At 39.3% G+C, this 23,816-nt stretch overlaps 2 protein-coding genes across 6 annotated transcripts in view; one reads left to right on the forward strand and one right to left on the reverse strand.

Moving 5' to 3' along the window:
* Nucleotides 1-8,551: 8,551 nt before the first annotated feature.
* Nucleotides 8,552-20,689, forward strand: LOC133489312 (cullin-3-B-like). Of its 2 annotated transcripts, none has more exons than XM_061798270.1 (16): nt 8,552-9,068; nt 11,518-11,715; nt 11,783-11,896; nt 12,797-12,957; nt 13,334-13,448; nt 13,531-13,759; nt 13,834-13,979; nt 15,450-15,626; nt 15,708-15,878; nt 15,948-16,055; nt 17,329-17,453; nt 17,533-17,629; nt 17,715-17,849; nt 17,947-18,133; nt 19,363-19,508; nt 19,582-20,689. In XM_061798270.1, the coding sequence occupies exons 1-16, from the start codon at nt 8,910-8,912 to the stop codon at nt 19,711-19,713; spliced, it is 2,400 nt and encodes a 799-aa protein (XP_061654254.1). In that variant the 5' UTR covers nt 8,552-8,909; the 3' UTR covers nt 19,714-20,689. The 2 variants fall into 2 exon arrangements, with proteins under 2 accessions (XP_061654254.1, XP_061654255.1); XM_061798271.1 differs by having other exon boundaries at nt 8,552-8,862.
* A 235-nt stretch (nt 20,690-20,924) lies between these two features.
* LOC133488842 (dehydrogenase/reductase SDR family member 12-like) overlaps nt 20,925-23,816 on the reverse strand; it is a 5,339-nt gene continuing 2,447 nt past the window's right edge. For all 4 annotated transcript variants that reach the window (XM_061797269.1, XM_061797268.1, XM_061797270.1 and 1 more), the window contains 8 exons: nt 23,682-23,764; nt 22,504-22,599; nt 22,324-22,405; nt 22,181-22,242; nt 21,974-22,078; nt 21,810-21,900; nt 21,208-21,345; nt 20,925-21,132 (listed from right to left, as the gene is read on the reverse strand). In XM_061797269.1, coding sequence (XP_061653253.1) covers nt 20,975-21,132; nt 21,208-21,345; nt 21,810-21,900; nt 21,974-22,078; nt 22,181-22,242; nt 22,324-22,405; nt 22,504-22,599; nt 23,682-23,764 — 815 coding nt within the window. In that variant the 3' untranslated portion in view covers nt 20,925-20,974. The remainder of the gene's footprint in view (nt 21,133-21,207; nt 21,346-21,809; nt 21,901-21,973; nt 22,079-22,180; nt 22,243-22,323; nt 22,406-22,503; nt 22,600-23,681; nt 23,765-23,816) is intronic.

Consider the following 23,816-nt stretch of genomic DNA (forward strand, 5'->3'; position numbering starts at 1 on the left):
AATGACATGACGACTGACTATTTGTGGAATGTCTACAGGAATATAATTCAAAATTCAGTTATTTTCTTTGTCATTCGTTTCATGAAAGACAAAGGGTTTTCCCAAAATTGTGACATCCTTTACATATCTGACTAACTACATGTCCTAGGCCAGGGGTGGCCAACCAGTCAGAGGCCAAGAGCCACAATTTTTATTGTGTTCTTGCGAAGAACCACATCAAACACAATGGCGCACACACAGGGTGTGATCGGAGATTTCTTTCCACAAATTCTTCGTTAGCAGGGAGGGTTTTGCGTAGTCCGTTCCGAGTGTTTCCGTTCCGCATTTTCGCGCGGCGTGAATGTAAGTGCCGCAAGAAGCTGGTCAAAAAGCCGCATGCGGCTCCCGAGCCGCGGTTTGCAGCTTAACCAGGCCTGTCCTGGGCAAATAAAATGACTGTAAACAGGTTTCATGTTGAATAATAAAAGATTTAGTTAGCAAAGTTAAAACATATAGATTTTATAACCAATTCCGCAAAGAAGAATCATCTTTTATTGTCATGAACATGCATGCATGCACACGAAATTTGTTCTCTGCATTTAACCCATCACAGTGAACACATACACATGTTAGTGGAACACACTGGAGCAGGGGGCAGCTGAAGCGCCCGGGGAGCATTTCGGGGTATCAGTGTCTTGCTCAAGGACACCACAGCCGTGAGTCCGGGGGATGTTGGCGGATAGTCCAGTCGGGGTTTTGAACCTAGGTCCCCCACGGTGGCAGACGATGATCTTAACCATTGGGCCACGGCTGCCCCTAAAGCTTCACAAATGTTCAATAAGCGTAATAAAGTCTTACTCTTTTAATGTTTGTGCCATGTGCAGAACTGCTTCGCAGTTGGTGTTTTTATTGAATTTCCTAAAAAATGCACAGCGCACCCTTTTGACTTTTTGATATATTCTAACACACAAAATACCTTTTAATGGTTCGTGAAAAAACAAACAAACTTAAGTTTTAATAAACCTTTTAAGATAATTTGAGAAATAATTTGCTTTTAGTGGATTACGAAACTATATAAAAGGGAAAAGGACCAATAAAGTATAATAATTTTTTAAAGTGCAACATAAATATAAAAATATTTTAAAGTGAAAGATGTGTCTGTGAAGTATCACACCTCACACCCACACTTTTGCAAAGAAAGCAATTGTTTTGGACGTCAACAGGTTTTTAATCATTTGAATGATGGATCCCGTATCGCTGTGGGAAACCACAGTTGCAGCAACATCCTTATTTCCTGGATTCTGTGTAAAACACATAGGTGGATAAATGTCATACTTTCTTTTCACTGTGCGACATTACAGTGGCATACGGCCACGTTGCTCACACAGTAAAGAACCATCATTGCACTTTCTACAGCTACAAACCTCGCAGCATTGATTATGTAGGATCTCTGGTTATATTAAAATGCTAAATTGATTGATTAGTTTCCTGTCTACTCATAATGGAGACGCGGGCTCTCAACAAGGTTTCTCAGCTCATCATCTCATCTGACTTACCAGGCAGGACTTCAGAGGCCAAGACCACCGCCCGGCCTCTCCTCCTCTGGGCTGCGGTGATGCTGGGACTCTGGGAATTGGAAGTCAATGAAACCATGCCTAATTTAGTCTTCACTCCTCCTTGAGCTGCCAGGAATCAAGAGTGAGACTCTTTCCCTTTTAGGGCTCTCTGGACACTGCGATCGGCGAGTGGCACTCCTGCATTCCGATCTACGCCAAGGAGTGTTGGATGAGAAAGAAAGAGGTGACGGTCACAACTGTGATTATTTTCTAGCTGTTAAGTGTGTCAATATTCTAACAAAGTACCTATCTATAAACCTTTCAGTATCAGTTTACAACCATATTATCAACCCATTCAAGGATTTTGCCAAAAAGACTAGCATTTGGCAGTCAGGCGTCCCAGTAATTAGGTTTGATGAATAATCATGGACTCTATACTTAAAGAACCCGTTTAAACAGGCTCCCACACCATGTCATCGTTAATAGCCAGAGTACAAATGAAACTAGAGGCTGTGGGTTGGAGTCTTTTTTTTCCTCTCCATCCTGATGTGACTAAAATGTATTATTTATATTACAATGTATTATTTATATTACAATATTATTCTAAATGACAAAACGGTAAATTTAGACATTTCTGTTTCAATTTTAGACATTTTTACATTATTTGTCAACACAGCACAAGAACTTTGAAAGTATGTAACAAAACTGTCTGTATTGCTGTAATTGAACAGCCAGTGTAATAATCACATGAAAGCAATTTAAATTGATAATCCCATGAATCCATCCAAAGTGCCTGTTTTAGGTTACAATGAGGGGATGAGGGCAAAATCCCAGATTATGATGAGAAGTGTTCTAGTCTCATCAGGGAAGAATAATTTAATAAAACCTCTCTGGCAGGAACATGACTGTTTGACAGAAACATATGTATAATCTTTAACTGGAAGGCAAATTCTTCAGACAATTGATAGGTGTCTATAAATGATCATTTAATGCAAACAAACCATGTAATTACTGGCATGCAATCAGCAAAGTAAAGTGACAACAACATAATGTATGCAACTTTGTACCATTTACTTTCGATCAGATATGGCAGATAAGGTTTTTGCATTTAGCCTTCAATTATTCAAATTTAGTGATGAGAATTATTTAAAATTTGACAGATTGAGCAAATCTTCTTAAATAGTTGTTTTATAAAGTATGTGTTCAGCACTGTAAAACACATATCTTATGATCATGTATTAAACTATGCCATAGCTTAATAATTGGCGTAGCTTAATACATTTCCATTTTCTGTACGTGTAATGCGTAAAACTGATGCAGAATGAAGAATGTATGCGAACAAAATCTTATTACCGGTAAATTGTCTTGATTTATCAGGGGATTTCCAGGACAGAGGGGAACTATATCAAATACATCATCAGTGATGTAGCAGACAGGCCACTTAGTAACCTAGCAACCTGCAAGCTCAACATAGCACCTATTGTAATTTGTAATTCTAAAACTCAGGCGAGATGAGTGCCTGACATTATTACATTGCCTCAGACAATCACAGGATGATCGGAATCATAAATAACAGATGGCTCCCTGGATCGAGCACACGTCTGTGCCGAAAAAGTCAACAAAGGCTCTCTCCACTTGTTCTCTACTGGATTCTTCTACTTTAAGGAAGACAAACAGAGGCGGAAGTTCAGTTTTATGGAGTGGTCCAACACAAGAGTAGATAGCGACCAAAAGGGAATCAAGTGCAGCCTATGATTAGTGAGTCATAATGAGGGTTGTGGGATGGGACTATATTATTAAAGACAAGCCGTAAACCCTATTGGGCTATATGTGAAACACTGGGATGCTGGGTGATGAGGACGACGAGTAAGGCAAGGTTAAAAAGTAATCTAAAACGGCTATGTAAGCCTTTAAGTAGCAAAACACCATTATAAGCACTTCTCTCGTGATTTGAAGAGCAGAGGCTCCCTTGTAGAGTCCAGTATCTTTTTATTATTGCCACTGTGTGTGTGTTCTACAGAGAAACAGCATAACCTCCGGGGCCGTATATATAGATTTTATGACCAATATCGAGTTCTGACCAAAGATGTTTCAACGGGGTGATTAAAGATGTCACGTCCACTGGGCAAGAAGTTATGACAGCAATTACGAGCAGTCTACATCACATGGTGCAGTGAGGACATTGGTACATATGTTCACCCCGATTCTCAGGTGATGAGAGATGGGAAAAGTGCCTCTAAATAAAGCATAAACAAAGAACGCATCAGATTTAGCCAGCCATCTTGAAAGTCATCTAATAGGCTTTAAATGGCTGCACGATATACAATAAACTGGTGGTTCTCTCACTTTTTTCACCAAGTAACACCATCATGCCCAACATTAAAATACCATAGCGTAGTAGGCCTAAAAGGTTTTATTCCTAAAAATTATAATATTGAATGTCACTGTAACATTATGCACAGTTCAAACATTAACATTGCACTTAAATATATGAAAATTAACAAAAATTACTTAAATAATAATTCAGAATTTCTCATGTATAATATGCTCTCGAGTACAATACGCAACCCCAAAATCAGGAATTCCCTTTCACCCATGTATTATGCGCACCATCTATTTGCTGGTGCACAAAACATTACGTATTATCCGTATTTTTGTTTTGTTTTTTACTTCCTCACCATGAACTGCTACTTAAGTTCTCATATTACTGTGGGCCGTCTCTCTCTCTCTCTCCCCCCTCCCAGGCCCACACCCCCCCTCCCCCCAGCATATTCCCACACCAAGCAGCATGATGTATCCAAAACCACTCGGAAATACAAGAGGAAGAACTAGTCAAGAGAAGAATACTAAGTTGAATGCCCCTAAAGTCATACAATTATAGTGAATTCAAATTGGAGTTCATCGAAGCTTCAAAAGTCACATAAAACGAAGGTCACGAGGTTGCAAAAAAAGTGAACAACAATTTCTTCACTTCCAAGAGAATCTGAAGCCTGGGTGGGCAAAGTATGCACCAATCGGTTCTTTAATCCGTCCCACTGAGCATTTACATTATCAAGAGACCTGAAATATTTGCTGCATTTTTTCCTAAAATTGGTTCATTAAAATGTATTTTTTACTTGTTAAAATTTAGTTTGTATTCATTTATTGCATTAAACAATTGGTTAATTTATTTATTGCAAATAAAATATATTTTTACATTTTAGATTATTTTTTTAAATTGGTAAAATAAACATAATTAATTAAAAATAAAATTAAATTAAAATATGGCTCTCGATTACAAGTTTGCCCACCCCGATCTAAACGATTACATCAACAAGTGGGGTTTTCTTTTTCTTTCTTCCTTTCACATCTTGCCCCACAGGATGGACAGGGCTGACTAATAAAATGAATCCAGCTGATTGTGTGCAATTGGTTGTTCATTAATTTTGTTTTGAAGCAATTGAGGCAAAATGTAGTGTGCTAGTATGACGCTGTTGATTCGGTTTCAGCTACAGTTTGCTGTCTGAAGACAGAAATGTAGCAGTACCATAGCCTTGAAAGTGATACTGTACACTTATCTGTCCTGGCTGCTCAAGTACAATACCACTGAACGCCAAGTCGATGATACGTATTAATAACACACACAAAAAACAGGAAAAGAAGTCAGCTGTGGTGCAGTCTTTTTCGAGTCGTTTCAGTTTTATTTGAGTTATGTTTCTTCATTTAGTTAGAGACACTTCACGTATGAATGAATGGTAACTCTCTATATTTGTATTTTATTACGTTAAATTATGCATCATGTTTTCCTATGCCTGAAACTCAATTGTGTAAATAAAGCTGATTGATTGATCGATTGATTGATTAGCACACTTTAAATGTTGCCTGTACCGATAACAATTTTATGATGGTGACAGTTTGCCCCTGGATCGAATTAAATAAATTTACATTATTGCCTGTGGTTTACGAAGGACCCGGTTAACGAATACATTTTGGCCGCAGGAGGTGTCAGTGGTCGAACAACGTGGTGCACTGTGAAGTGTGGCAGTCACTTTGGGCTAGCGGGATACACAGGGAACACAAACAGTACTGTATGCACAAAGGCTAAGCCAGTGATATGTTAGCGAACGCGCTGTTGTCTTTTGCATCATAAAATGTTTCACTCATTTCTATATTGTACAATATTTAACATAATATATAATAATAATATAATATATATATATATATATATATATAACTTTGTTCAGGGACTGTAACGTATTAATTCCATTTCCACTGATTTCAGTGGGAAATATTACCTTGGTTTGTGAATGTTTCGATTTGTAAACGGAATCACAGAATGAATTAAATTTGCAAACAGAGGTTCAACAGTAAAAAATAATTTTTTTTAAAAAAAATCGATGAACATCGCCCTATAACGGACTGTGTTCAACCACAGACATCCCATTGTATTCCTTTTGCAAGAAAATATCATGATAGGGAAGTTTGTTTCAATGTAATGTTGTGAGAAGGGACAGTTTAAGCATACAGTATTAGCCATCGCCTCAAAGTTATATTTAATAATCCTCTTGAGATCATTAGAATGAGGTCCACATCTTTCTGTAACATTTGAGAAAACAGAAATCTAAGTAAATTACTAGTAACATCATATCTCTTGCACATACTAGGGAGAAAAAGTATTCCTTTAGATGCTTGGAGATTATGTGTGACAATACTCCTCCCCATTGGGATTCCAGTAGCCTACATTCCCCGTTTCAAGGTCAACAGCAGAAGTAAATTAAATTACTTGTCCTGTTTTGTGCCGCTGGCGCCAGGTCAACAGCAACTTGGCTAAAATGATGAGTGCGAGACTCTGAGGGGAGCGGCATTTTGTCCTGGCCCCTGTGGTGTCATATTTGCAGCGCAACGATGAAATTTAAAACGATGTAACCACTTGCAAATGAAAGGGGGGAAAAAAAATAAATCATTGACCTTTGGTTATGCTAACTTGCTACTGCAGCATGTGATCTGGAAACTACGCTGTTCCCCCGTGATTTTGCAGTTTATCGTTCACACCCCACTATATCACGGACTACTGGGAAACATTCACTTTACGAACATTTTTAAAATACGAACACTTCCATGTTACTTAAAAATTTTTTTTAAATACTTCTCGAAGTTGGAATTATAGTTGTGCACCTTCACTGTAGTACCACGACTGAAGAGATGCAGTGTAATTAAAGTCAAGAAGATGACATCCCTTTTGACAGGGTTCCTACACATTTGAGATATCAAAATTCCATACTTTTTCCAGACCCTAATTTCCAGAATTCTTGGTAAAAAAAAATTCTAATAGTTTGTAACATTTGAGTAAATAGATGATCATATACAGTATATCCTTAGCCTCATACCATAACTGCCTTAATAATTTTTTGATTAATGAAAAACAATGTTTAGCAAGCACACTTGTATTTCTTATTAATATTGTAAGTTTTTTAATGAGAATTATGCTATTAGACTAACGATATGAAATTCATAGGTGACGGTTCATGCAAGCTCTTAGGCTGGCAACGCTGTACTCTGTCAGTCTTCATTGACTTGACAGTGGCATCAAATTGTCGCAGGGTGTCATTCAAAATATCATCGGTGAAGTGTTCAGTTTGTATGTGTCAGTTTTAGTGCCACGAAGTGTCTCGGCATTTTAATCGTCTATTTTGTTGTTTTCTTCTCTTTGATTTCCTCCTCCTTGTCTGAGAGTTGATTTAAACCTTACCGAGTTAACTCTTTGTGGTGCTTCTGCAGGGTTCTTGCTGCCCATTCGCCACCTCGCCAATGGCTTGAAACAGGATGTGGCGAAGCATTTTCCACGCCGTCGAAACAAAATGGCCTGCATCAAAACGGCCTGCATCAAAACTCAAAAGCCCATCCTGATTAGAGTTCAAGTGAGCGCACTCATTCTGCCGTGTATGAACGCTGTTAATGGTTTAGTAGTTTTCCCCTGCTTCGTAAAACGCTTCAATCTGCCGAACAGCCGCTGCTGGTTCTAAGCAGTCAGGCTCACGGGCTCTCTGCAGGGAGAGGCGAATCAGGGAAGACAAAAGCCACTTGGTGCCGAATTGAAGTATGCATATTTATTACGACATAGGCTACGTTTGAAGTGTCGATGGTCAATGTCCCGCAATTCACATTAGTTCTCGCAGCTAGCTAGAAATTATCAATGTAAGAGTTGCTAATCCCACTTTGGTTGTCATGCTGAGCCGCGGCGGCAGCACTGACTTGATGCAGGGCGTAGCTAGCTAGTCATTTGGGGATCCAAGGCTAATATAGTCACGGCTTCCCCCGACCCCCTTCAGTAAATTAGACCACTTTGTGCCGCTTTTGAAATCTGTTGCAATTATCTGACAGCTAAAGTTAGCCTTCTAATATTTACCACCAAAGATTTGGAATATTGTTTATCGTCAACTAAAAAGTTTGAATTTGATCAAATTCTTCATAAAGTCCTTAAGATGCTTTTTAATGATTATCAAATAAGTGAATCATCTCAACACTTTTACTTTAATTGATCAGAAAATTAATTAACATTTCATATCGTTTACCATTTGAACCGCTTTTATACGCACATCTATCTTGGTGATGAAGTGTCACTCGTCTCACTCCATTTTATCTCTATACTCGGCTGACACGAACAGCAGTGCTACTGCTTCTGACAGGAGCATCATTATACAGTATTACATTTTTTGAAAGTCATGAAGTTAAATCAAAAAGTCAATGTTCTACTGTGATGGAAGATTTTTCTTTTTATAACTCTATTATTATTGTTATGTATTTTGTGCACATAGTATACCTACTTCAAGGCCACAAGTTGGTACTTCGTGCACACCTTATACCTTACACGTGGCCTCAATTTAGCACTTTGTGCACATGTTATTGAGGCCACAATTTTCTCCTGTCATGTCAGAAAGTCTTTCGTTTTAACAATGCGCAGTAGTTGACAACAACAACAACATACTTACCGGATTTCCGTTGCCGATTTTTTTTTTCTTTTCGCTTCATTTTAGCCTTATGTGACACCACTTCGGTTTGGCTTTCCTGGCACCTGCCACCGTTGACACGCAGAATCTCGCGAGACCTTCATTTCTACACGTAATTGGTCGTTTATGTTTCTCATTTATTTGTATTTTTTCCACTGGCTCTTGTTGATCTTATGCGACGGGTTAAGGTTTCTTTTCTTTTCTTTTCTTTTCTTTTCTTTCCTTTTCTTTTTAAACTATATATCGCAGAATGCATTATTGGTGGAAGCGACAGGTATCATTCGTTATTGTTCCACCTCCTTCCAAAGAAATGAGCAGCATCTACGTAATCATTTTTCTAAGTAAGTCTAGCTTATGACGCCATAATGTCGTTTGTTACAAAGGCAAAATGTCCGCCCAGCGCGCGTCCTTATACAAAGCTAGCACCCAAACGCATCGAATGCTGTCTCTTATTATTTGGGAGCGTCATCAGCTGTCCATGAGAATCATGTCTAATCTTAAAGGCGAAACCAAGAAGGAAGCAAAAATGAGGATACGCGCTTTCCCTGTAAGTATGTGACAGCTCCCAGACAGTTACAAAAAAAAAAAAAAAAAAAAGTGCAAGCAGATTCCCCAACTGGCATGTAAAAAGAAAAATAATACAATACTGACCAAGTGACAAGCGAAAGCTACCACAAACAGGACGAACGCCATGTCGGCCATATTAGTGAGTTGTCACCTGGTTAGAAAATGATTTGACAAGCTGTGGTACACAATGAATTTGGCTTGTTCATGATGAGTACAAGGAAAATAAGAATAATAAAACACTAAAATGCAGTAAAAGTCCTATGCAATCAAAGTATAGGGATACAAAACAGTGCAATGAAGGAAAGTTTTGATTTTTTATTTACCATAAATATTGTTATTCATATATATATATATATATACAAGCGACATAGTGACAGACAGAACAATTAGATGCTCCTGTGCTAGATGGCAGAATGTATATAATTAACCTGTGTATAAACCTTTTGTGATATTTTTGTGCCATGAGGTTTCAACCACATACTATGTTAGTGTTTCCCAACCTTTATTTATCCAAGGCACATCTTTTACATTCAAAACATCTTATGGCATACCACCAGACAGAATTGTCACAAAAAGTATGTACTATATATAGAAATAACGAGGATCTCCTCTCCATTTACACAGTGAAATCTGGGCCTGTATAGTTGAACATAAAGCTATTGTGTTTGAATGGCAACAGGTTGAATCACAGATTAATGGTACTTTCTGCCATCTAGTGGAAGAGCATTTAGTTGTGCTTGACACATCAGTTCAACCCATCTACTGCAACGTCCTTTCATTCATTGTACTTAGTCATATGCTTTAAAACAGGTTTTTCTTTATGAATACGTACAGTGTCCAAATCTGGGACATAGTGGACAAGTGGTTAGTTAACAAGTCCACCTCACAGTTCTGAGGTTCGGGGTTAAAATCTCACTGCGGCCTTTCTGTGTGACGTTTGCATGTTTTCCCTGTGCTTGAGTGGGTTTTCTTCGGCTTCCTCCCACATTCCAAAAAGAAGCGCGTGATAATTGAGTGAGTGAATGGTTTTATGTGCCCTGCGATTTACTGGCAACCAGTCTAGAATGTACCCCGCCTGTCGCTAAATTCAGGTGGGGTTGGCTCGAGAACTAACCCACGACCTTAATGAGGACAACCCGTATAGTTCTCATCTGTTTTCTCCAGGCACTCCGGTTTTTTCCCACATCCCAAAAAACATGCATGGTAGGTTAATTGACAACTCTAAATTGCCCGTAGGTGTGAATGTGAGTGCAAATGGTTGTGTTTATATGTGCCCTGCAATTGGCTGCCAACCAGTTCAGGGTGTACCCCACCTCCTGCCCGATGATAACTGGGCTAGGCTCCAGCACACCCGCGACCCGAGTGAGGAAAAGCGGCACAGAAAATGGATGGATGGAAGGTCTGGTCCAAGTGTTTTTGGTCACATCACAGCCAAAAATCAGAAGTGAAAAGTGACCACCTCTTGCAATAAAATTGCTTATTCTTAGAGCACATTTAAAAATAATAGGGTTGACAATCGTGCTGAATAATTAGTTTAAAAACACAAAGGCTATCAAACTAAGTAACAGTCCATCCATCCATTTCTGTACCGCTTATCCTCACTAGGGTCGCGGGCGTGCTGGAGTCTATCTCAGCTATCTTCGGGTGAGAGGCAGGGTACACCCTGAACTGGTCACCAGCCAATCGCAGGGCACATATAAACAAACAACCATTCACACTCACATTCACACCTAGGGGTCTTCAATCAACCTACCACACATGTTTTGGGGATGTGGGAAAAAACTGGAGTACCCAGAGAAAACCCACGCAGGCACGGGGAGAACATGCAAACTCCAAACAAAAATTTGAACCCCGGTCCTCAGAACTGTGAGGCAGATGTGCTAACCAGTCGGTCACCGTGCCACCCAATAAAACTATAAAATTAATAAAACATTGAAAACCTTAAACAAATTTAAAAAACATAAAGCTCGCAACTCTTGATGCATGGTCAGGAAATGCTAAGGAAAAGATGTGGATTTTTAAGAAATCATTTAAAACCTGTCATAGTGGAGGCAAATCTATCGTAAAGGCTGTCTCCTGTGTTTCAAATAGTGGACAGATCTTGTTCTAGCCACACCTCTACAAGATGAATTTGTGAGTGTGTACAAGGCAGTGAACTAGCAGAAAGTGTGGAACAGTGAGTGAGACCATTGACAGCAAGGGCCTCTCATATATACAAAACTAAAAATTGTCCATTTTGTCTTGAAATTAGGTGACGTTTGTTTAGCAGATTCAAAAAATGTTTTATCTCAAGCTGCTGTGCCTCCTCATCAAGTCCTGTTGCCCCCTCTAAGGGGTTGAAAACCACACACAGATACACTGAAAACAGCTCATTTAACACAGCATGTCCTACGTGTGTAATATCAGTGGGTTTCACCTCACCATTATAGATGACAATGGATGAGAAGTATGTGGAAAATATCTGGGCCCTGCTAAAGAATGCCATCCACGAGATTCAGAGGAAGAACAACAGTGGGCTGAGCTTCGAAGAGCTGTACAGGAATGCCTACACCATGGTGCTCCACAAGCATGGGGAGAAGCTCTATACAGGCCTAAGGGAGGTTGTCACAGAGCATCTCATCAACAAAGTAAAGAAATATACCCTTGTGACTTTGCATATAACCTCGCCGTTGATTAATATAATCCCTTTTACAGGTACGACAAGATGTCCTCAAATGTCTCAATAACAAATTTCTGCAAATACTAAATCAAGAATGGAATGATCATCAAACTGCCACCATCATGATTAGAGACATCCTCATGTACATGGTATGGAGGCAGGATTATGCAATGTTTATGAATGTCCTTTTATGTAGTCACTCATCACTCATAAGCATCCGTAACCCAAAGCAGTGTGGTTGGCGTTTATATTGTGCTTTTATGGTTTGTAGGTTTTCATTCTTCTAATACATTGGCAAATAGATGTTTCCTTTGTATATAAAGCTTGACCAACCTTGAAGTATGAAGTGTTTTGTTTGGGGTCGAACAAGAGTCCCTGTATGCTGTGCTGAATAACCGTAATCGATTTGTAGCCTGCCGTGTTTGCGTGATTGTTGATTGTTGGAGACTTTAACGTGAAAATTAACTATGCTTGCCAACTTAATTGAAGTCAAAATTGATAACACACACCTCTATATGGCAGTGAAGCCATGTAGTTTCTCGAGAATGTTGAATTCATATCAATTCATCCAGTTTTCTTGTACAGTCATTTGGAACGGAATGGGTTGTTTGTAGTCATGAAATGTCTTCCCGTTATATTCCAAAATCAAATGTATGGGGTACTATCACTGAAAGTGGAAGTTTCTGACCACGTAATATTTCAAAGGAGTTCCGTAAGTGCTCTCCTCTCCTCAGCAAAATGGCAAGCAGTGGATGGAGTGGTGTAAACTAAGCTTGCCACAACTGGCCTGGAGCAGTGGAAACGTTTCCTTTAAATTGACCAATGACACCAATCTGGTAATATCTATGGATCAGTCTGGGTTTGGTGAACGTCAGTAGACGTGAACAACAAATACATGCCCATGGATCTGAAATAGGATGTCGTAGAAGCCCCTGTAGGTATAATATGTACAGTACAGTTGGTGGCCCAAGGTTATGTTTGTACTGTGTTCTGTGTTAGACCATACACATTTTATTAATGATCCTGTGTGCTGGACTGTGCAATTCCAGGACCGAGTTTATGTTCAGCAAAACAATGTGGAGAATGTGTACAACCTCAGCGTCATCGTATTCAGAGACCAGGTGGTTCACTACAGCTGCATTCGAGAACACCTATGGCAGACGCTACTGGACATGATTAAACGAGAGAGGAGGGGAGAAGTTGTAGACAGGTATGGAGAAGTAGTAGAGGTCACCCATAGATGGCCATCATGTATCCTTAAAGGACACTTACTGAACATTTTTTTTTTTTACAATTTAAAACAGTTCCCAAGTACCGGTATGTGCCGCTTATCAAAAAAGGCGCAGCGTTAAGGGGACATTGCCTCCCCCATGTAATAGGTAGAGGCGGATTGTGTAAATTTGCCCAACTGTTACGTAACAGTTAATAGACATTTTCAGAAATAGGCAGATACAAGATTTACTTGGTTGTTTAATTTCACACTTGATTGTTGGACAGGGACTCCTGAGAGCCAACTATTTGTATACAAACCTTTAAAAAAAAGTACATTTTCTATAGTATGCTGACTGTAAACATTTTAATTGCAGGGGATCCATCAGAAACACCTGCCAGATGCTGATGATTCTCGGCCTTGACAGCAGGATTGTGTATGAGGAAGACTTTGAGCGTCCATTCTTAGAAATGTCAGCCGAATTCTACCAGGTGAGTTGCTTCCGGGTGCCCGTGTCGTCTTGAGGGTACCCGGAGTCGACATTAAAGTAACAGCCCATATTGGCCCGATTAGATGGAAAGCCAAAGGTTTCTCACAGAAAACAGCACCAGCATCTACATCAAGAAGGTGGAGGCCAGAATCAACGAGGAGATTGAGCGGGTCAAACATTGCTTAGACAAGTCAACGGAGGAGTCAATTGTCAAGGTGGTTGAAAGGGAGCTGATAACTAAACATATGAAAACCATAGTGGAGATGGAGAACTCCGGCATGGTCCACATGCTCCACAATGGCATAACAGAAGGTAGAGTAACCTTGGAATTTTTCCTATGTGTAAACTATTTCACTTATTTGTGTTCTCCTTGCTTCTGCCCACAGACCTTTGGTGCATGTACAAGCTGTTCAGCCGTGTACCAAATGGCCTAAAAACAATGTGTGATTGTATGAGCTTGTACTTGAGAGAGCAGGGCAGGGCTCTAGTATCAGAGGAAGGAGAGGGCAAAAACCCAGTCGACTATATACAGGTATACTGACAGGGAAAGCAAACGCCACATTCAAAACTACTGGGAAATATTTAGCGATGCATCAATACCATTTTTCCCCCCCAAATCAAGTACAAGTACAGTGAAACTCCACTATTCGCTTTTCACAGGGGACTACGGCTGTCACGATTGAATATTTTTTTGACTCAATTGTATCGATTATTCCATCGAATAATCAAAAATCGGATAAAAAATCATTTTGCATTCAATTAGATTGCAAAATTTTCCAATAACTGTTTATTCACCGATTATTTTTGTATAGTTCAAACAAAACCAAATAAACAATTAACAATATCACATGAGAGGGAGTGATGTACTCGCCAACGTTTTTGAAACTGAGAGCTACTTCTTGGGTACTGATTCATGCAAAATACTACGGCTGCAAATAACTTTTTTTTTTTTTCGTAATATATTTAACTAACTTTTATTTTTTCCATAAATTTATTATGATTTAATTATGGTTTGGTCCATAGCATGTCAGAAAATAGTGAAAATGTTGATCATTTTTTACCAAAGTAAAACCAAATATTTGCAAGTTTCTTATTTTGCTTAAACATAAAAGATAATCACTGAAGGACAAAAGAAATCAGAATATTTACTTTTGAGAGGCTGAAATCAGAGGATTTGGACAATTTTAAGTTAAACAGTGGCTCTATAAATGATTAATCAATTATCAAAATAGTTGGCGATTAATTTGCTGATCGATTAGTTGTTGATTAATCAATTAATTTGACACCTCTACAGGGCACCGCGAATTGTGGAACACGCCTTGCTGTCTGATGAACCCTTGTTACACAACTTATAAAATGCCTTGGATGAATGCACATCGATTATGGGAAATTAATGGCCAAGTCACATGGGTTTTTTTTTGTATGAAAACCAATTGGATCTGCAAAAAGTGGGGCAAAATTTAGATGAAAAAAAATCTTACCGAAAACTAGGGAATACTAAAACTGACGTTCCACTGTACTGTGATTATCATGTTCAATATCTAGTACCACCAATATAATTTAGCGTTTTTATTGTGCCGAGGGATGTCCCGTTACTGCATCGCGCTGAAATTAGTATGTCGGCATCATTGGTTTACATTGGAATTCTGTCCTCATGGCAGTGACATAACCAAAATTTGCACATCAGATCACGTCATTGTCCAAAACTAACCTATGCTAGCACCGTAGTGAATTCATATTTGTATGAAAAACACTGAAAGCCATCAATCAAAACAGCAAACACAAAAAACTCTAATGAAAAACAGTATCGACATAACTGAGCGTGCCGCATCCTGTTCATAACCGTGAAATACCGAATGTCAATTTGACCCTTGAGTTGTTTAATGCACTTTGCCTGATCAAAAATTTCAGACTTCCCAAAATCAAAACATGACTTTAATACTCTTGAAAAAAACGACAATGACGGAAATTATACGACTGACTGCTGTTGCCTCCTTAACAGGGCCTGCTAAACCTGAAGACGGTGTTTGACCATTTCCTTCACAAGTCTTTTAACAATGACAAACTATTCAAACAAACCATAGCAGGAGACTTTGAGTATTTCCTCAATCTCAACTCCCGCTCACCAGAGTACCTATCACTTTTCATCGACGATAAGCTCAAGAAAGGAGTACGAGGGGTATGCCGAACGAATTATCACACATCCATCATCCTAAAAGCAACTTATTTTATTATTTTTCTCTTTGGTATTCTTATTAAGTTGACAGAACAGGAGGTGGAGTTGATTCTGGACAAGACCATGGTGTTGTTCAGGTTTCTGCAAGAGAAAGATGTTTTTGAAAGGTACTACAAGCAGCATCTGGGCCGCAGACTGCTGAGCAACAAGAGCGTCTCGGACGATTTAGAGAAGAGCATGATCTCCAAGCTCAAAGTAAGAGAAGGTCGCTTGTCTTAACATCACTAGTCCAGTTGTCCGGCTCATCGTCTTTGCTCTTCGCAGACAGAATGTGGCTGTCAGTTCACCTCAAAGCTAGAAGGGATGTTTCGAGATATGACCATCTCCAACACCACCATGGATGAGTTCAGACGACACGTACACGTCACGTCGGTAAGAAATACCCCAAAATGTCACTTTAGTTCAGGTGCCAAGTCAAAATAGGTTAACTCTAAATAGGTTAAGGCTTTTTTTCTATATGCACATAATACATCTAAGGTGTAAATGCGTTTTTCAATTGTTGTCGTTCTGTTGTTGTAAATATATATTGTAACATCTAATAGCTCCCCAACTTAATAGCTGAATCAAGGTACTTTTCTACTACTTTTCTCAATGTGAACACATTTAGATTTTAAAAAATGACTTTTTCCATGAGATCATGCACCCAAACAAACATAAACAAATTGACATACTGTACTCTAATCACAAAAAAGTTAGGGATACTCTCCTTTTGGGTCAAATTTCTGGATTAATCTAAAATGCACTAACCTTTATAGGTGAACTTAATTTATGCTTCATAAACCGTTGAATGAAAAATGTGAGTAATGTATGTATGCATGTATCATAACTGTTTAACTAATTCACTGCCAGCCATTTTCAAAGCAGAGTTCCCCATATTTACCATAACATTTTAATTGATCCTTCAAGACCCACAGAATATTGTGTTCTGTGACTATTTAAACACTGAACCTACCAAAAGAAACCACTTCTTTAACCAGTTTGTTTCTAGCTTTCCTAGAACATGAGTTGGTTTCACCAAAAACACCAGTTTCTGACCACCAAGCGGAGAAAACAAGCTTTTTGTGAAAAGAAACATCAAGCAGAACAGTGACTTAGACGCTCATATTTTTTGCTTTTCTGGTACCTCAATGATGGCAAAATAGTAATTTATTTACAGATATACAACTATGAAACGTGCCTTGAGTGATGCTGACTCACTGCATGGATCGAGCTGAACGTCAGTCGCTTTTTTACATGCCGTTTGTCATTCACTCCATGAACTGCGTCTTTTCTCATGATTGCGACACAATTTCTATCACCTGCGACACATACTCTTCATACCATACATAATACATAGTCTGTTCGAGATTGAGGTACTTAAACTTGCTCGACTTCCAACATGTTGGCATTTCTCTCCCTCATAATGGACCTGACATGCCGAAATTTGCCTCTTGATCTTGAACTTTCACTCAAAATCTATGCTAACCTCAACTGAAAAACATACTTGACTAACACATACGTCGGTGGCAGTAAACATACTTGACGAATCTACGTCGATGGCAATAAATGTTTGGATTCCAGTTGAGAAATGTAAACGTCCACGGCATTGAGTGAAAAATAAATAAATAATAATCTTTGCCCCAATCTTTACCCCCATCTTTCTCAGGTCTCTCTATGTGGCGTGGACTTGACCGTCCGAGTCCTCACTACCGGTTACTGGCCCACGCAGTCAGCAACACCCAGATGCACCATCCCTCTTTCCCCTCAGCACGCTTTTGAGGTCTTCAAAAGGTAATCCATGTTTAACTGACATGTCACCAGATTTTAGTTGGTATTTGGTTCTTAGAGGCTCAAGTCTTCTCTTTGACAGGTTTTACCTCGCCAAACACAGTGGTAGACAGCTCACGCTGCAACATCACATGGGTGGGGCAGACCTAATAGCGACTTTCTACGGCGCTTTGAAAAAAGTGAGCATCAAAATGTAATTTTTCACATTGCTAGAGGATGTATTTTCTTGGGAGGTTGTATGAAACTCTCAACTCCTGTATCCAGGATGATGGTTGTGAAGCGAGCGTGGGAGGTGCCCAAATGAGCGGTTCAAACTCCCGTAAGACCATTCTGCAGGTGTCCACATTCCAGATGACCATCCTCATGCTCTTCAACCACAAAGAATGCTTCTCGTTTGAGGTTTGTTGCAACCAAAGCGTCATCCATTACCTTAAATGATGACTTTCTGTGACATTGCTATGCATTCCCCCGAACTACTTTTTTTTCTTTTAAAAAGGAGATCCACAATGAGACAGATATTCCCAGATGGGAGTTAGTGCGAGCATTGCAGTCTTTGGCCTGCGGGAAGCCCACGCAGAGAGTTCTCACCAAAGAGCCAAAGTCCAAGGAGATTGAAAACGGACATGTGTTTACAGTCAATGACCAGTTTACTGCCAAAGTGCACAGAGTCAAAATACAGACAGGTGTGTGTGCATGACAAGTCGCAGCACCAACCCCTATTTATCGCATTGCACCTGCACCACCTATATAATTATGCACACCTATTTGTATTTATTTATTTTTCAAATTCATTCATGTACTTCAATATTATAGTTACTTTATTTTTTTATTCAATTACATCCTCGGGTATAGTTTCATTACCAGCGACGTAACATGAATTTGTGAGTCAGAATGCATCATAGTTGAACACTAACACCTTAGCAAACTCATAAGCTATAATTACAGTAACTACTTCGAAGTAATGGGCCATAAATGTAAAGCAATTAAATAGAACTGCAGTAAGTATGGTGTAACTGAATGTGCTGGGTGACCACGTATTCTGACTTTGCTACTGCGCAAACTAGTTCATTGCTCACTGTTATCCATCCATCCATCCATTTTCTGAGCCGCTTCTCCTCACTAGGGTCACGGGCGTGTTGGAGCCTATCCCAGCTATCATTGGGCAGGAGGCGGGGTACACCCTGAACTGGTTGCCAGCCAATCGCAGGGCACATACAAACAAACAACCATTCACACTCACATTCACACCTACGGGCAATTTAGAGTCCCCAATTCATGCATGTTTTTGGGATGTGGGAGGAAACCGGAGTGCCCGGAGAAAACCCACGCAGGCACGGGAAGAACATGCAAACTCCACACAGGCGGGGCCGGGGATTGAACCCCGGTCCTCAGAACTGTGAGGCTGACGCTCTAACCAGTCGTTCACTGTGCCGCCTGCTCACTGTTAGTTACCACAAAATGTAATGATTATAGTAAATATTTGTGTGAAAACCACTTATGGGCCATTAATGTAAAACAATGAAATGGATAAACTAATTATGGCTATAACTAAACGTGCGTGCAAACTAGTTCATTGCCCACCGTTCATAACCTTGAAATGTTATAACTAGTAAATATTTGTAAGAAAAACACTTCTAAGCTACGAATATAAAAACTCGGTGGAAAAACAGTAAGTACGGTGGTTCTCGAGTGTGCGTTCTTGTGCCACGTGACATTCTAATGCTCTGTCCCATTAGTAACCTCAAAATGTTGCATGTCGGGACTGTCGAAAAACTGAGGATGTTTATTTCTGTGTAGAGTTGAAGTTAAAATACAAATCTAGATTTAATCAAGTGTTTTCCATTTTCAAGAAATTGTGCCTCAAGAAAGATAAATACCTTTAACATCAACTTGTACCCTGTATCCTTCCTAGTCGCTGCTAAACAAGGTGAATCTGACCCAGAGAGGAAAGAGACACAGCAGAAAGTTGACGACGACAGGAAGGTTATGATTGAGGCAGCCATAGTGCGCATTATGAAGTCCAGGAAGAAGATACAGCACAACGTCCTGGTGGCCGAGGTGAATATTCCTCTCCTGGTATTGACAGCTCAAATTGCCACTTTTTGACACGCTGTGACTTGGCTGTGCTCAGGTGACTCAGCAGCTGCAGGCACGCTTCCTCCCCAGCCCCGTGGTCATCAAAAAGCGCATAGAGGGACTTATAGAGAGGGAATACTTGGCAAGGACTCCAGAAGACCGTAATATGTACACCTACATCGCATAGATGGGGCTGTGTAGACGGAGGACGGACTGTTCTTTTCTAGGGCCTTACAACTACAATGTACTAAAATGGAAGAGATATATACACAGAAAATCACATACTCAGAACCAGTATTATTCAAGGAAGCCACTTTCGTTCTTCTACCCCGAGAGATCAGACTGACCAATCCTTTGTGAAAAATGTGAATTTGCACCTTATTTTTGTTTGTTTGAATGCTGTAAAATAATTTATTTTAGAATGTAGAGTTATACAACAAAAATAAACCGAGGTAATGCTCAAATGTGTGTAATTTAAATATGCTGAAACCAATTTCATTTTATATCATTACATTTCTACATTTAATTTTATTTTGTCAGCTTAATGCACATAAGTGAAAGGTTTGGTAATTGTTCTGCAAGTGCATGTATTTGAAATGAATGGGTAGAATTAAAATGTAAAACTAAATAAGCACCCAGTATTTGTTACCTGGAGCCAAATGAATACTTTGCATGAATAACTTTTTTTAATTTGCCCTATTAGCATTTTTGCTTTATTATAGTTTTGTAATTATTTTAGATCTTTCTGTGTGGATTTTGTATGTGCTCTTTGTGTTTGAGTTTTCTCCAATTATATTGTTTTCTTGCATTACACAAGTGTGTGCTGTCAATTGAAGAGTATAAATCGCCTATCTAGTGGAGCAGATAAGTGGAAGGATTGTTCAATTGGTGATACAAGCATGAGATTTGGTACATTATTCAAATCCTACTCTTCTAAAACACCACTAGCCATGCAAAATTCCAAGATGGTGGCCCCAAAACCCATGATGTCGCCCAAAAAAATATTTTCCTTCATAGCTCCAAATGCATTGATTTGAATCCATATATGTACTAAAGTTAAATATAAAGTTAGGTATTGCAGATATTTTATAAGTATGTCTATGTATTACAGTTTTTAAGATACATTGTGTATGTACTTTAACAAAGTGGAGAGCAAAATATTTTATGACCCATCACTTAGAAAATACTTATATTTTGATATCTATCTGTTATATAATATAAATAAATATTAAATAAATAAATATAAATATGGCTTTTGTGGACATTTTGGTACCAAGATCATGTCATTTGTTATTACAGTAACATGTACATACCTCAGAAGGTCTGAGTGTTGTCTGTTGACCTATATGTTCCCTGGTAGTTCTGCAGTGTTTTAAATGAGCCACACAAAAATATGACTCATTTCAGTAATTGATTTAATTAGTTATAATAGTCAAAACCTATTCTACTTAGGATGTGCTGGGCCACAGTGGATCACTGTGGAGCGCATCAGGCTTTGACTGCACAGCTTTTGCTAGCATCTCCAGCTGAGAGATGAAAGTCAGAACCTCCACTGTAGAACTGTGAGTCCAAGCCAGAGGCAGGTGGGTTACGACAACCTTCCGATCTGCAATATAGACCATCACGTGTCAGCTCACGACAAAATGGTGAAGGGATACGCCTCCCAGGGAGTGTTGCTCACCTTGGAAGAACTGCCCGCTACGGGTTCTGCCAGCAGTCTTGGATAACGCCAACCAAACCACAGTGTCAGCTCCTTCCTCTGCACTGCGCAGCCTCTGCCCCATCATCCGGTGAAACTGCGGCATTGATGTGGACACAGCTGCAGATAAGGAATTGGTTTAATTTAATACAAGCTTTTTAAATTCATCCGCTAATTTGTATTGTGCCATGACTCAACAGACTTGATCTCAAACAGCAACATGTGCTGTTACTTTTCTTAGCTTGAACATGTTATTCCTATATTACACTGGACCCCCCGCATGCTCGGCACCCATGGTTATTGGCTGATATATATATTTTTTTTTATTTCCCCATCCATCCATTCATTCTCTGATCCTCACTAGTGTCTTTTAAAAATAATTTTAAAACATCAATCTTTTCTTCCCAATTTTTTGGGGGCTTTAATTTTTTTCCAGTGTAATTCTAATGGGTGTCAATTATTGTTTTGTATTTTTTTGCTATTCGAGGTCCTATCCCCAGTGAAAAGCGGGGGAATTATATTTTTCGATTCGCGGTCCTATCCCCCATGAAAAGTGGGGTGTCCACTGTATTAGTATACAGTACCTGGTGTATCTACCCAGCCAGGGTGCATCACAGAGAAGTGAATGTCAGGGTACTCTCTGGCCCACTGTTCTGTCACCACCACCTGCTGTCTCTGAGAAGAACAGCAACTCATTTATTCTTCTACTAGGCAAATCCTGATTCCCCTCAGATTGTCCCCTTCCTACTTTGTTCTGGGCGTAGACCATGAGACCATCAAAGTATCCTTTCTCTGATTGTAAGTCATCAATCTGGAGCTTCTGGACGAGCATGCCCCCTGACGACACAGTGATCTGACAGAGGCACAGTGTGCTTAGAGCCTTAGTCAACAGGCACTTAACAGTGTGTACAAAAGTGGCGCTGTGCAGTCCACTAGATCGTGTACTGGTTCATACCACCCTCGGATGCCGGCTCTTTTGTAGAAGTGGTATGAGACTTTCAGTGAGAAGGTACATCCCTAAAAAAAAGAGACAAAGGGCATTTGTAAGAATATTCTTCTTATATTTACTCTATGTGTAGAGTACATGAAGTCTTGTACCCATTGTATTGATAGCAAAGTTCTTCTCCAGCAATTCAGCATTCACTTCTCTCTTGTGTATCATGCACCCCGCATTGTTTATCTGTCAATTATATCAAATTAAATGTTGGCTTGCTATAAAAAAAAATAATAATAAAAAAAAAAAAACATATTATCACTTTGTTGTTGGACAGTACATACCAAGACGTGTAAAGATGTATACTGCTTCTTGAAGGCTTCAGCAAACTCCCACACTTTACGTGACTCTGACAAGTCCAAAATATGGATGTACACCTCCTGGAATGAACACATTGAGTAATATTGTCTCACTCCAATTTTGAATATTCCCTAATTCCCCAGCTAAACATCCCATTCAACATTTCTGGAGTTTTCTTCATTTACCAAGAGTGTTTTGCCCTGGAGTGATTAGTAACGAGGAAAATTTATTAAACAATTGTTATGATAAATTGAACCCTATCTTGAGTCTGACATTGAAAGTCAGTAGGCTCCTCAATATGACCCTGACCAATAATTCCTAAATGTTTGAATTTAGTTGCTACATTTTCCATCCTGTCCTTATTGAAAATAAGTAGGCTACAGTTCTTGATTGCTAATACTGCAATTGGAGGATGGTAATCCCTCAGAGACTAGTTGAATTTTGGGCCTAGAAAAAAAAGATGTCATTAGGAACAAACAGCAACTACAGTGGCGGTTTCTGGCATGTGCAATATGTTCGGCCCCAAGGGGCACCAGTGCTGGGGGGTGGCAATGCGTACTGAACGACTGATGTGATCCTCAAGCATCTTGCCCAGGCATGTGCACGCATAGACACTAAGTGGTGCTCAACCACATGGCCTTTTGCCTTGACAAAAAAGTGCCATTTTTGCTTCAGCCCTTTTTTACATCATTTATCAATATTTGTTTTAAAAAATTACCTTCTCTGTCATCAATTTTTCCCGTACGTGTTTTGAAATCTGACTGGCATTTATTTGAGTTCTTGGGAGAATTGTACAAACCTTTTCCTTCGAAAGATTTCATTTCAACAGAGGAGTGCAGACTTTTTGTATACACTGCAGCCTCCCTTCACTTCCTTTTTTAATAGTTGTATTCTAATAGTATCTATTTTGATTGTGTTAACAGAAATAAATACAGTTAAATACAATTAAATACATAAAACAGTTTTTTCTTAAATGTATGAATAATTTTGGCGATGGGTCGGTGCCCTTTTTTGGGGCTTGAGCACCTGCCCCCAAACTGTCTGTGCACTTGCCTGATCTTGCACACAAAAACAAATGTGGTTCTTCATTTGACAAATCCTAACCATCCCTAAAAAACATTGACCGACAGCTGATACCTCCATAATGTCGACAACAACTTACAGTATTCCCGGATTCATTTATGATTTCCACCTTGGCCTCTTCGGCTTTATCTTTGTTCCTGCAGACCATGTGCACTCTCCCACCTGCAAACATATCTGGTGTCATTTAATTTTGCCATAAAAATTGCGTGTTGAA

The sequence above is a fragment of the Phyllopteryx taeniolatus genome, chromosome 14, assembly GCF_024500385.1.
Source record: "Phyllopteryx taeniolatus isolate TA_2022b chromosome 14, UOR_Ptae_1.2, whole genome shotgun sequence".
NCBI lineage: Eukaryota > Metazoa > Chordata > Actinopteri > Syngnathiformes > Syngnathidae > Phyllopteryx > Phyllopteryx taeniolatus.